The 14,605-nt window shown below is 43.5% G+C and overlaps 1 protein-coding gene across 5 annotated transcripts in view; it reads left to right on the top strand.

The window, feature by feature from the left end:
* The window catches only part of ARID5B (AT-rich interaction domain 5B), a 175,338-nt gene that overhangs the window by 152,722 nt on the left and 8,011 nt on the right, over positions 1–14,605 (top strand). For all 5 annotated transcript variants that reach the window (XM_081104887.1, XM_081104889.1, XM_081104888.1 and 2 more), the window contains one exon: positions 964–1,061. In XM_081104887.1, the coding sequence (XP_080961013.1) occupies positions 964–1,061 (98 nt within the window). The remainder of the gene's footprint in view (positions 1–963; positions 1,062–14,605) is intronic.

Below are 14,605 nucleotides of genomic sequence, written 5' to 3'. Positions count from 1 at the left end.
GGGCCTTAGAACTTGTTCTCTCTTCCTAGTTCAAGGAAACACTGGGCTTGCTGGGATGTCGCAAATGATGGGGTTTCCCGCAATTCATCATCCGCCAGATCACGCATCTGCTATTCTGTAAAATCTTAATTTACATACGAAAATAGAATGAAAGAAAAATAAATAAAACAAGACCATAGTGTGCCGTTCAGTATGTCGCAAGCTGTTTGCTTTTATTCACCTAACTCAGAAATGTACATAGCTTGCCTTTTAACTTTGGAATATGTTCCTTTTCATAGGATTTGATTGATACCCCATTTTCCCAATCTAAGTGAATAAAAATAAACAGCTTGCGTGACATGTACAGTTGTAGATTTTGATTTGATGGTTAGAGGAGCTGTCATAAAAATGTAGCTCGAAATGACTGCAAATTCCATAACCAACTTGATCAGTGTAATTAGTTGATGTTGTAATTTATTTAGTTTTAAAAATAGGCAACATATCACAGAGTTCAAAAGTCAGAAGATACAAAAGCATGTTTGGTGAAGAGGGTTTCTCTTCACGTGGCCACCCTTTTCCACACCCCTCGAGCAACCTGTGTTAATTCTGTTCTTTTACACTGAGGTACGAAGATATATTTTAGGAAAATTTTTATTTTCTTTTGATGCTGTACCACATGACATCAAGGAACAGAGTACAAGTTTGAGACCTTGGGGGGCAAATAACTACATAAGTATCAAGGGAGATGCCTTGGATGAAAATATACTAAGGGTGACAGAATACAGAGCCAAAGGTTGAATTCCATTTTTATTGGAAAGTGAGAACTCACTGCAAAACCATGTCTCCCCATGTACCCATTTGGACTTCCCTGTTTCTGGGTTTCCAGAGCAGACCATTCTCCTCTGCCTGTTGCATATGTATTGAATCCTGCCACTGCGAATCTCTTACGATGCAAGATTGAATTTCCCATTGCCATTCTTTCAGATAACAGCCCGCCGTCAATGGAAACACATTTATGATGAATTAGGCGGTAATCCTGGGAGTACCAGCGCTGCCACGTGCACCCGCAGACATTATGAAAGGTAAAAAAAAAAAAACAAACCTTTTTTTTTTTTAATTTTGGAAAGTCATTGCTTATTTGAAAGTGTGTTAATTAGATGGCATTTCTGGCCAGGGATTAGACCAGAGGGAAGGGACCTTTTAGGAAACAGAAAAATATTCCGCCAGCATTTTCCTTTGTATACCTCCTTGTGAATTTTAAGGGACATGGCTTTCTCTGGTTACTGGGGCTAAAATTAGATGTTCTTTTCAGTTGTCTTTTATCCTGTGACCACCTGTCTGACAATACTGTCCCTCCCCCACCCCAAGCATAGATTACTCAATATGTTCTCTGAGAAGCTTTAGAATCTAGGAAACATAGGTCTGCATTGTTACTATGAGGTCGCCATGTAACTATATTAACATTGAAATGTCTTAATGTTGAATGTATTAATATTGCAAAGTAGGCATTTCTTTAATAAGGAAATTGGCCCGAGATAAGATCTTTTGTTTTCTCCCATCTTGGTATTTTTATTCTATGGCTATGCTTTTGACCTGGGAAATTCTTTCTTGCCAATCTCTGTGAGGTTTGGTTTTCTAATAACTAAAGTTTCTTCAGGAAGGTGATGATAATGCAAACAAGAAGTAATCAAATTAGACTAATCTGAGGGTTATCTCCACAGGAGTATTTTCCCTTTGAATTAGGGCTGTGATACCCAACATCGAAGACCAGTTAGCAAATCCATGCATTATCCCTGCTCTGTGCTTCAAGCCCCTACCTTATTTATTTAGGTCACACCAACTCCTTTATCAATGGCATTTCCCTTCTGAAGTGTCAACTGACTCAGCTCTCTGATTTCAAATTCAGAGCTTGTGAGATCCAAGTAGAAGCTGGATAGTTCATAAAGGTTTGGTTTCCCACTGGATTACATTTTTTAAAAATATGTTTTTATTGATTTCAGAGAGAGGAAGGGAGAGGGAGAGGGAGATAGAAACATCAAGATGAGAGAGGACCATTGATCGGCTGCCTTCTACATGCCCCACATGGGGGATCGAGCCCGCAAACCAGGCATGTGCTGACCGGGAATTGAACCCTGCCCTCCTGGTTCATGGGTCGATGCTTAGCAGCTGAGCCACACCGACAGACCTGGATTACATTTTCTAAAAAAGTTTTGTCTTTGAATTTGAATTATGAATTTGTCTACCAGTAAAGAAAACACAGAAACCACACCAGGTATTCAACAAAGAAAATTTACTATTGGGGTTGCTTAACCAAGTGTTGGCATGAAGCACTACATTAATCCGAAGGTAATAACCAGTTTTCTTAGGGCTGGGAGAATAGAGAAAAGAGGTGTTGCCATCCAGATGTTCAGAGAGTGGGCCTCACAGATCTGGGGTTCAGACCCCTTCTGGGGAGAGGCACCCAACCTGTGCTGGTGCTTCAGAGGAGGAGCCTGTGGAGCTGGGCTCAGACCTAGGAGGCTGTGCTCCCTGGAGGGTGCTCCGCCTCAGAGGAAAGGCACTGAAAGAAGCTAGAGGCTGGAACCCACTGCGGCTGCTAAGTTACTGTGGGGCTGGCACTGAAATGAACAGCAAGCAAAATACAAAGAAAGAGGTCCCTCCTCCTCTGACCTGGTAGGGCCCCATTTGCAGAACCCCAGTAAGAAGAGAGCTGACAAATGAGACGTAATTTACAGAGCCCCAGTCCCAGCGTCACCAAACAGAGCACAGAGGGTGGAATTGGCGAAGAGACATTAATCCCACCTGAGCCCAGGTTAGAGCACCGCTGGCCCCAGGTGATTAGCAAGGTGTTGAACCCTGCCTTGGCATTTCCCTCTGACATCTAGGCCCCTCACATTGTGGTGATCAGATACAAGGTGTCTTGAGTAATTAGTAATTAGTACAAGTGCCCAAATTTGCAGATGATTGATTTAAAAAAATATAAACCAGCCCAGCCCATGTGGTTCAGTGGTTGAGAGTTGACCTATGAACCAGGAATTTACAGTTCCATTCCCAGTCAGAGCACATGCCTAGGTTGTGGGCTAGATCCCCAGCAGGGGGGCGTGCAGGAGGCAGCCAATCAATGATTCTCTCTCATCATTGATGTTTCTATCTCCCTTTTCTTTCCTCTCTGAAATCAATGAAAAAATATATATTTTAAAAAATAAATAAAATTTAAAAATCAGACTCTATGTAAAATAGTGCCACTCTCCCTCATTTGAACCCATCATGATTTTAAAGGAGTCAGCCATGCTCCTGCGTGCCGTGGGAGGAAAGTTTAGGAACTACTGATCTCAATGGCTTACTTCCCTTTAATGGTTTCAGCAGAGAAGGGCAGAGGACACTCCAAACTGTTCAGGGGCCTGAAGAAGTTCTGCTTTGGGCAAAGAAGCTCTTGGCTAAAACTGTACTTAGTGACCAAGGCCTATTTCACTCATTCTTGCTAGTCACAGGCTATGCTAACACAATTAAAACAGGTGACTAGATTGATGAAGGACCACCATTTTCAAAAAGGGTTCAAGGAGTTGGAAAGAGTCAGGATGTTGTGGGCAACCGTCTAGCAGAAGATGTTTTTGGAAATTTGTAAGTCCTTTCAAATCAGATCAAAGCCTGAGGGGTGTTTTCCTCTGTCGCTGGTTCCTCTGGTCTCTCATTCCTTTCACGCTGGTATAGACACTTGGTCCTTTTCCTGTTTCCCTACCCCCAGCTTTATTATCCTAGAACAGTGGTCGGCAAACTGCGGCTCTCGAGCCACATGCGGCTCTTTGGCCCCTTGAGTGTGGCCACGAAGTTTCAATCGCACTGTACGTGTGCGCCCGCACGTGGTATTTTGTGGAAGAGCCACACTCAAGGGGCCACAGTTTGCCAACCACTGTCCTAGAAGATGAAGAAGAAATGAGTGATCTCCTATGCAGTATCCACTGATTTATTTTTCATGGGGTGTGGCTCACGTTTCCCGTAAATGTTTTCATTTTCCAACAAGAAGAGGGAAAAAAATATATAGCCGGTTCCTCAGTAAATGTTGCTTGTGTATTAGTTGTGCACTTTTGGTTTATTAATGAGTGTAATAATGAAAGTGCGAGTTGTTGAAAAGAATCAATGGGTGTTTTTATTTAAGGCATAGTAGGAATGGTACAATGCCTGTGAATGCATCATTGTTGCTGAAGGCCTGACGCGTCCACACTTGCCTCTGATTGGCTTAAATCAAATGGGTCCAAGCACTTCATAAAAATGTCTTTGTCAGCCTGCTTTTGCTTCCAAACCTATTCATCTCTGTCAGTTTTTAATATTAGTACCAGGCTCCTGGCCATAGTCCATTAGTACTGTACTTAATTGCTCATGTTACAGCTGATCACCAATATAAAAAGCATTAACGTTTCCCCATCGTGAGACCGTTGCTATGTAGATGTCTCAAACTCAGCAAAGCTTATGAAGTGTGGCTGTTCTGGACATTTCTTGCTGAGGGTTTATAGATAAAAGTTGCTGTAGATGATAATGCAAAGGAAAATATCCACCTCCTCGGGGGCAGGACCCTTTGAAGGGGAATGTTTTCTTCCTTCCTCAACCCTTTATTTAAGGTGCCCCCACAGGCTCACTTCCATCAGCCAAGGAACAGAAAGGGAAATGATTACTTTTATGGAATTCTCTTAGTTTGATTTTTCTGGAACAGTCATTCACTTTTAAAGGCTTTGTTTTCACATGCAGATTTGTTTTCTTTCTAAATGTTTTTGAGCACGTGCAAGGGGGGGGGGGGGGGCAAAATCTTTACACAGAATACCAGATTACAGGTTTTGACTTTCCTGAATAAATTACATGGTCTGTTTCTGTAGGGCACATGAAGTTGTTATCAGGGATTGAAAAAAGAAGCGAAAGCATTGTATGCTGTGTTTTTCTGAGTATTTCGAGAATCAAAACCATAAAGTATTTGGGGGGAGGAGGGTGAGCAATTACATTTCACCTTCTCGCAGACTTCGTGCCCAATTTCAAATTCTAACCTTTTGCTCTTCCCGTAAGCATTCCTCGGGCAAGACTATCCTGCCGCGTGGCTCAGGCGGCTTCCTTTGCAGTGACTTGGGGTGAGCTGTACCCAAGCCAGATGCGTTCGCGCAGAATCCGGGTGACAGTCAGCTGGAGCTTCGGCCTTTTTCCTCTGAAGTTGGAAGGCCGGGTGTGGGAGGTTTGTGTTTTGAGGGAGATAAGTATGTGCTTTAAGATAAATGCCAAAAATATATCAGGTTCCAAGGAATTCAGCTAATTATATTGTGGGAAAAGGCCAGGGGAAAGTAAGGTGAGTTACAATCCTGTTCGTGTCTGTTCATGCCCAGGACATTGGTGTATCCTTGCTCATTTTGACAACCTTGAAGTTAATTGATGCACAATGCAGAAAGTCCCAGGCGGGGTGGCAGCCTTTTAGATTTGAGAGGTCCCTGAGCCATCTTCTAGGCCAGGGTTGCCCAGTGAGGTTTTCTGACCCGTCTGTGAACTGTTGGCTACTAGGCCAGGGTTAGCCAAGCACAGCCACTGCAAATAAGCATCGATACACTTATGGAGCAACCTGCCAGGATAACTTTGTGTCTGCTGGTTAAAATAAAAAATGAGGCTTGTGTTTTGCATGCCTCTTTAAGTATTGCCTTTTTCCAGTAATTCATTTTGATGGTGTTTTATGAAAGTGTCGGTAGACAACAGATGGGACATTTAGGAAACTAGTCCTTCACCCAAGGCATTGGAGAAGTATTGCTCCGCACCAGTGGTCACAAGCTCAAGTGTGTACAGGAGCAGGTAGCGTAGGTAGTGCAGGTGGCCAGCTGGGAAAGTGGGAACCTGGCACAGACAACCCAGTCCAGAGAGGCCCGGTGGGATCAGCCAACACTCTTGCCTCAGGGGGATACAGCCTCTATGCTTCCAGACCTTCCTTGTTTTGGAGGTAATTTTTATGTGAAATCATCTGACTTGCAAATATCGGTCTCAGTATTTCTGAAAGGATTTTTACATAAGCTAAACTAAACTTGCCCATGGGCAGAATGTAGCCTGTAGGTGGCCAAGTTCTGTACCACACGAATCAAGTCCAGTCTCTGCATCAACGCCCTTCCCTGGGAGGGCAAGGAAGAAGCACCACCGTTGGAGGAGCTCTCCATCTAAACACTTGCACGTGCTGGGCTCCACGCCCTCCGTGGCTTCCACCCTGCTTTTCGGGGCTGCCTGATTCCGCTGCTCCCTCTTCTAGGTGAGGTGCCATGAATGCTTGGCAAAGCTCCTCACTCATATCAGGTCTTCCTGTTCCATGCAGCCAAGCCTCAGAACAGGATCTGGGGATTGAACCAGCGTGGCCTGCTCTCGTGTAGATGCCTCTAGTTTGTGTCCCTCGGAATACCCGAAGCCGGTCCAGATGTGGTCAGTAGTACTTTTGGGGACGGCATGGACAGTGTCGGTCTCTCAGTGTAGCCTAAGATGACGTTTGACATCGGTAAGAAGCCTAGCTCAGTGGCCAGTTTTTCTTGGGCTGGCTAGATTTGCCTTTTGGGGTTGTTGCTGTCCTCGAGGGGCAGTGGTGACTCTTGAACATCAATCATGTGCAAAATACTCGCAGGGATGATGAACACATATGAACCGGAGAGTTTAGACTAGGGCTGGCAAGCAGTGAGGAGGTGCCCATGCTACCACATTCATGGCAGATGCGGCCAAGGGAACACAGTGCTGCTCCCCAGGAGACAAAACTCTGTCTCAGAATTCTTCCCTATACGCCAGCACCAGCCCTACTCCCAACGCACTAGAGCTAGGAGGTGCTGTACTCTTGGCTTACCGCGCTTATCATATGCTCATACTCATAGTCCACACTTACCAGAAAGGGATTTTAATGTGCAGGTCTGTAAATACCGTAGTAACAGATACAAATAATAAGTTCAACATGGATCAAAGACAGAATTTCCAACTGGAATGAGCAGTCTTCCAGAAGCATCCAGAATGTGAACTGGATCTTAAAGAAGTTAGGTTAGAACTTGAGACAGATCACCATAAGTTGTCTAAAATAATTCAGTTGTAGAATTCAAGAACAGTCAAACTTTGAGGGCAAGGACCATGTGATATTGTTTCCTTGAGGACCCACCTCCCCCCAGTGTACCCAGTACAGTATCACAAACATATCAGGGACTCAAGAATTAGGGGTTGAATGAATTAAATGAAATCCAAACAAAAAAGGACAGTTTCACCCTGGCCAGTTTGACTTAGTGGTCAGAGCATTGGCCCACAGACTGAAGAGTCTCAGGTTCAATTCTGGTCAAGGGCATGCACCTTGACTTCAGGCTTAATCCCCGGCCCTGGTCAGGGCGCCTGTGGGAGGCAACCAATTGATATGTCTCTCTCACATTGATGTTTCTCTCTCTGTCTCTCTCCATCCCCGCCACTCTCTCTAAAAATCAATGATAAATATCCTCAGGTGAGGATTAACAACAACAAAAAGGACCGTTTCCTCTAGGAAATGTGTGAAGAGGTAGGAGCTAGCTGATGGGGAGGGCCTGTCAGGAGAGATCTAAGGCTGAATTTCCAAACTGGATACACCAAAGACAGCTTCCTTCTCCATGTCTTTTAATTCTCTTGCCCTGAGGTCCAGCCGGTAGCTCATGCCCCATCCTCACCCGTGGTGGAGTTGACCAATCGTGGACTTACTTGCATTTCCTTTCTAAACACTGTCTTGGTAAAGGGGCTCTAGCCAGTGGTCCCTGTGTTGGTCACATCTCTGCAACACTGCCACCCCGGCACTCTCATCTCCCCTTTCCCCAAACCCACAGAAGGCCTCCTGGCCCTTATCAATGACCAGCAGCCAGGAATCCTGAGACCGGGTGCTGGGATTTAGGCTGAGGCTGCGCTGCTGCTCTCCCGTCTTCACCTCCCCTCACTTGTCCTTCTGAGAGACCCGAGTTGAGTGGGTATAAGCACCCTAAGCCCGGAGTAGCTTCTTATCACCTTTAAAGAATTTCCCCCTAAAGAACAGTCAGGTAATTTCATAAGCAAGGGCCTCCCTCTGAAATCTCTCAGCATGCTTAACATGCTCTGATAACTTTCCAATGCCTTGATATTTCCAGAAACTTTTCAAAAGGAAAACAAAACCCTTGCCAAGCCCTGGAGTAGAAAAACTGGTTTCAGTTTTTTAAAAAAAAATAAATAAACAACAGCTTTGGGGAAAAAAAAATCTCTATTTAAAAATTCTTAAATTTGTCTCCAAATGCAAGTTGTAATTAATAGAAGTTGGAGTTTACACAGTTGAGTGTAAAAACACCCTCAGGCACAAGCTAATCAAGTGTGTATGTCATGCTGTAACCGACAGCAAGTTCTTTGTTTGACCCAAAAAAAGAAAATAGCTTGCCAAATAGCAGTTTTTCTTTGTCAAGCTCCTTCACTGTCTCATTTTTGTTTCCCCCCTGTCTCCCCCACCCCACTTCCCTTTGGACCTTGCTGTTGTACTTAAGAAACTTTGCAGGTCCATGTCTTATTGATAGTTTTCATCAAGCATGAATTTAAATTTGATAATAGATTAGGTGTCTTAGCCCCATTTCTTTCTGATAAATAACGAGAGGTTTCTACTTATGATTTTTCTGTCCTCGGGGCTTTATCATTAAGATTAAATAACTGTACTCTCAAGCATGCCACTGCACAAACATCTTTTCAATTATGTGAGTAACAGATGCCTTCACAAAGGAACTATTGAAAATTCAGAAAGCATGTTCCCGAAAAGAAAGGAGGGGGAAAAGTATCAGATGACAAAAGAATGTAATTGTTTACCGTTAAAGTATATCCTTAACTCTCCCACTGAAAGCCTCTTGGAACGTTTTGTTTTTGTGCAAGTTATTGCAAAGTTTGATCAACATAATAAATGTTTGGGGGAATTGTTGAGCATGTCAGCAGCTCTGGAATCCGTGGTATCTCACAATGCATGGGACTTAAATGCCATAGCTGTTTGCCTGTTTTGACATATAGACACTGCCTGCCTTCACTTGCGCGGTGCACATGCTGCAAACACTGTAGATATATTTGTCCATTATTCTTGACATGATGTTCATCTGCTCTTAAAATGGACCCGTGCAGCGTGATTCTGAGTTAGTCGTTGTTTTCTTATTGAGAAGAAGAATTGCTGCCATCTCGGCTGGCTGGCATCGAGGAGGGAGGGCTGGGTCTCTTTATGATCCATGCCCTCTGTTCTCAGCCTGTATTTTAATCCCTGGGGCATAAGGTCAGCCTTTTTTATATCCATTCGAACTTTCTTCAGTGTGGTCTTCGCGTGAAAGACCTGAAGGTAACATCCTTCTATCTACGCACTCTTAGGAGTGGCAGGGAGGCATCCTAGAAGCAGAGCCACCGAGGGGCTCCCAGTCTAGCTGGGGAGACGATGGGAACCCCAGACTTGGTAAGATGAAGTGCTCCGGGCTGGTGTGCATGGGGGATATGGCTCTTGAGATACTCTTGCCATCCAACGTGAAGCTGGGCCTGATCCAACTAGGGTTACTACCTTTTGGAGGGTTGTGGCCCTTTGTAAAAGCGTTAGTGTGCCCAGTGCCCAAGCCACAGGTCTGCTTTTGTTGCAGGGGTTGGCCCTTCATTTCCACATAGGTGTTGCCTTTGAGAAAGGAGTGCTCGCTCCGATTTCTTAGAGAGTTCTCTTAACCCAGGTGTGATCATTTCAGTATCTCCCGTGTCGGCGTTTCTGTGACCTTGCTGAGATGAAGGCGCTCAGACTAGCCGAGGCGGGCAGGTCTGTGTTTGCTCTCCAGTTTTGGCATTTAGAGGCTGCATTGCATGCCTTTGACTTGTCATTTAGTCATTTCACTTTGAACCTCCGTTTCTTCATCCATGAAATGAGGATAAAACAATATGCCTGTGGATATTTCCTTGGGTTGGACTTAAGTCAAGACATACTAAGTGCCTGGTGTTGATAGGAACTTACTACATGGTGGCTGCTATTGATATTTTTTTTTAAATATATTTTATTGATTTCTCACAGAGAGGAAGGGAGAGGGATAGAGAGTTAGAAACATCGATGAGAGAGAAACATCGATCAGCTGCCTCCTGCACACTCCCTACTGGGTATGTGCCTGCAACCAAGGTACATGCCCTTGACCAGAATCGAACCCGGGACCCTTGAGTCTGCAGGCTGACGCTCTATCCATTGAGCCAAACCAGTTAGGGCTGCTGCTATTGATATTGTAATGCCTAACCAATATGTAAGCGCAGTCTGAAGTTTTTCTCCCCTCCCTCCCACCTCACTGTCATCCAGGCCTCCACAGCCCATGTGACTCCAATTCAAGGGCCCCGTTGTCCCTGAGCTGCCTCTTTCACTCTACACCAGTGGTTCTCAACCTTGGCTGCACATTAGAATCACCTGGGAATCTCTTTAAAATCCTGATTTCTGGGCCTCATCCTCCGGAAATTCTGTTTCTTTGTTACTAATGTTGTGGCCTCACCCCATAACAAAGAAACAGAATTCTCGGAGGATGAGGCCCAGAAATCAGGATTTTAAAGAGATTCCCAGGTGATTCTAATGTGCAGCCAGGGTTGAGAACCACTGTTCTGCACCTTTGTGAGAGTCAAACCGCCACCTTGCTGGGCCCTGGCACCACGACCCTTCCTTTCCTCTCTTTGCTTAGTTAGGGTCACATTCGCTCCAGGACCATGGAGGTAGGTGTCCGAATTATCAATAGGCCTAAGAAACAAGTCTGCCTCCACTTCCAGGGGCACATGGAATTAATGCCTTGAAAAGGTCTTCTTGTTCCTCTTCTGCTGCCTTTAGAGCAGGTAAGGCAGCCCCTGGTGAGCAGGTCATTTTCCCAGGGCAGAGCTTTGCTGAAGACAAGTGTCCATGTTCTGTGGTTGAGAGCCATGGGCCACGTACCTTTTGGGTATCTTGGCATAGAATACAAATGATGCTATGTATACCTACTTTCTTTGTCAAAAGCTGGCTACAGTTGACCCTTGGTAGCTCATGGGCCAGCCAAGTCTTTTGCACAGAATCCATGTTGCATTCTCCCACCATTTTCTTGGCCAGTGCTAACTTTATTTCCCTCTGCCCCCAAAATATTCTGCTCCCAGTCACCAGCAGATCTTTGGGCCTGGATTTTTTTTTTTTAGTTTTTGCTGGTTTGATACCATAAGAGAACCTATGAAGTAAGTAAGGTGAGGTTCAAATATAACTCTAAAGATCCCCCCCATTCCATTCCCCCACTCTCCAGATTGAATCAGTTCCAGAACATGATTAAAATATCATTTTTCAGAGCTCTATAAATAGATGGATTCTCATTTCTCCTCTTAAGTACTGTTTGCTAAATGTTTTGGCCCAAAAGTTCAGTCATTCCACGCCGGCATTAATCAATACAGGAGACATTAGCAGTTACTCGCTCAGATGAGATTTGACATTAGTTTTCCTCTGCCCTCGGGGAGGGGAGGGGAATGTTGCCTAATAAAGATGAAGGGTCTTTTCTGCTTTTGTATGAAATGCAAATGTTGAGGACATGGATGGTATACATTTCTCAAAAGCAAGCAAGGCTGCTGCTTTTTGTTGAGAAAGAGAGGAAAGGCCTGGGAGGATTTTAGAATTTGTAAATATAAAATTATCTGCCTCGGCATTTAAAAAAATAACAAAAGGGAGAAAGAGTTGGCAGGTTGCCAGATTACTTACATTACAGTAATAGATTTGCTGACCCCTGACTTCTGCTGTAGAGAAATGTATTGAATTTTTCATAATATCAGATGAGGCAGATCTAAAATCCTAGTACACTGAGCACCATTATTTAACTTGAGATTTAACAAAGCCGAAATCTTTACAAACCAGCAATTTCACGTATAATGATAATTTAGTGGCTCAGACGCTAATAAATCAAGGTTATAATGCCATTGATTTGTTCATTTTAATTTGGGTTGATTTTAAGTTGTCTTTATTTAAAAAAGAGAGCAAAAGAAGCAGGAGAAAAGAATCTTGCTTTTCACAGTGACTGAATTTAATAAGAATCTCCTTGATAGCAAAAGGCTCCCCTACTGTTTCTGCTTTGGGGTGGAAAATGTTATTCTTGTATTATTCCGAGGGAAAAAAAATCTCATGCTGCTACAAATCTCATGTCTATGGCAAGATGTTATTTTTTAATACAGGATGGCTTACCTATTTCAGATCCATTAATGGCATCATAAATAAGCATTTTGCTAATCTGAAATGTGAAATCTGGATAATAATAAAGACCCATTTATCTGCCCAGCTTTCAATCCTCAGACTAGATGTAGATCATGGGGGATCTTTCTAATGAATACATTGCTTCTTTCCCCATTACCTCCACCCACCTTAAACCCAGCCTGCATTCTCAGCGTTGCAGTCCATGGAAAAGATTTCTCCTGTGTAATGAGTTCTTGGGGGCTGAGGTGCATTTTTGCTTTTATCTGTGCCGTCTGGAGACTGATTGAATCTTTGTTGTACTACAAATATCTGAGGAATAATCATCTGCAAGGTACAGGCATGTTGCATTCCACTAAATTCTTTATATAGTACAAACCTCAGCTTCCTGCATTGGGCAATGTTGACCTTCTATTGGCGAACCTGTTTTTAACGCTATCGCATGTACGTTAAACGTTTCAATGTTCAGAAACTTATAATAGCTTCCCTCCCTTAGACTGTAAAAACCTCTAATAATTAGATGATAAGATCACATCCTGTGGGGTAATTGTATTGTACCATGACAGGATGACTGAAAAACATTCAGTGAAAAGCGCAGCAAACGGAAATCCCTACATGAACAGCGATTGTTTGGGTGCCATGCGAGACCATGCCCTGTTCTTCAGGGGCTTAGCTGGTCATATTTCTACTTGTTCCCTTTTAGCTGCTGCCTTTCTTGTTTTATTTTGGGAGCCTTTTTTTCACCGAGCCACTATAATTATCTTTCAGTGATTTAGAATGGAAAAAAAAACCACACACTCAATTGACCTTTATACACACACATTCTTCTCTCTCTCTCTCTCTCTCTCTCTCTCACTCTCTCTCTCTCTCTCTCTCTCTCTCTTTCACACACACACACACACACACACACACACACACTCCCTTTGGAAGCCTGAACAAGCAGGGCTTATGTTTGGATTCAGTTTTACCTTAGTCATGCCTCTTTCCAGATACAAGAAACATTTAATTCCAGATTTCCTGCTTCTGGCTTTAGGCCTTTGACCAGCAAAGTGAAATGTATTTTTTACTGCTGTTGGCCAGCCAGCTGCTGAGTTGAGTGAAGAGGGGGAAAAAAATAAAAGAAAAAAGAAATGAAATGGAAATGTTGCCCTGCCTCTTGAACTTGCAAAATTATAAATTACAGCCTCCTTAGCACCCATCTAGAGAGCTGGGTCGGGCCAGGACTGTCAGTACCAGAGGGGAGGGGTCCTTTGGGGCCCACCTTGGGTGTCTCTTCCACCCAAGTCACTGCTTCTGCTCCAATCCCCCTCCCCACACTCGGAGGTAATGCTGTCATCCTTCTCACAGGAGAGGGTCTCCCCTGATGTCTCTATCTCAGTTGGAGAATGGAGTTGGGAGAAGGGTGATAACCATTGGAATAGCCAGACTCCAATGCTCCTTGGATTCCCATGGCAACCAAACAAAAGCAAAACAAACCTATCTGCCCCAACAATAAAAATATGCTTTCAGTGAAGTCAATTTAAGATATTCTTACCAATTTAAAACATTCCATGCACTTAGCTCCCGGATAAAAATCCCCTACTTGCCAATGTCTAAGGGGATAAAGTCCCTGGCAGGACCACGCAGATAAAAGGAACTGGGGAGAATGGTGGGACTTTACAGGTGAGACAAATAAATTCAAGTATGAACAAGATTGCTTTTTCCTCTCTTCTTCTGCTTAGTTATGCTTTTTATTATATAAACATTCACTGTAATATTACAGTGGGAAGCAGGTATTTGGCAGCCATATATTATTTTAGTAAGTCTACATGGAGAGAACAGTTTCCAGTTTTAGCAGCTGTAACATGTTTAAACTCAGTTTGTAATGGGATCTGAAGATAACTATTCCCCATGGGCTGTGTTGATCTTCATGGCTGGCCCACTGCCAGATGTAGGGCTCGAAACTGTTATTCACGCCTCCTTGCACATACCTTGTCCGAGCATGCTCAGTAAATGAAATTTGTTCCTAATATGCTATAAATTGGGGTTTGATTTTCCCATCATCTGCATGGTGTTTTATTGAAGAGTGAAATCTTACGATCACAAATGTCCCCATGTCTATACTCGCAAACCCGAACGGTTGTGTATGTTTAAGTAGTTGAGATTCAAATTACGTAGTTAGAAACCAATTCCAGGATCGCCAACAAATATCCACACCAACGAAGTTTCTGCCTGGGAGTCTTAGTTTAAAAATAATTAGGGTTCCCGATATTTGAACAGATTTATGTTGTTTATAAGCCAAGTACATTTTCTTCATTGAGTCAACTTGTCTTATTTAAAACAAATTATGGTTGCTGTATTAAAGTTCATATTTTTAAGGCTGAGTCTTGTATTAATCCCACAGTGAGTCATTAATCATACCAAATGCATTATAAGAACTTTAATCACTGAAGTTGAAACTGA

Source organism: Myotis nattereri (assembly GCF_964212035.1).
Source record: "Myotis nattereri genome assembly, chromosome: 13".
Classification (NCBI taxonomy): Eukaryota; Metazoa; Chordata; class Mammalia; order Chiroptera; family Vespertilionidae; genus Myotis; species Myotis nattereri.
The sequence above is the reverse complement of the archived record's forward strand: the minus strand, read 5'-3'. Positions and strand labels throughout refer to the sequence as shown.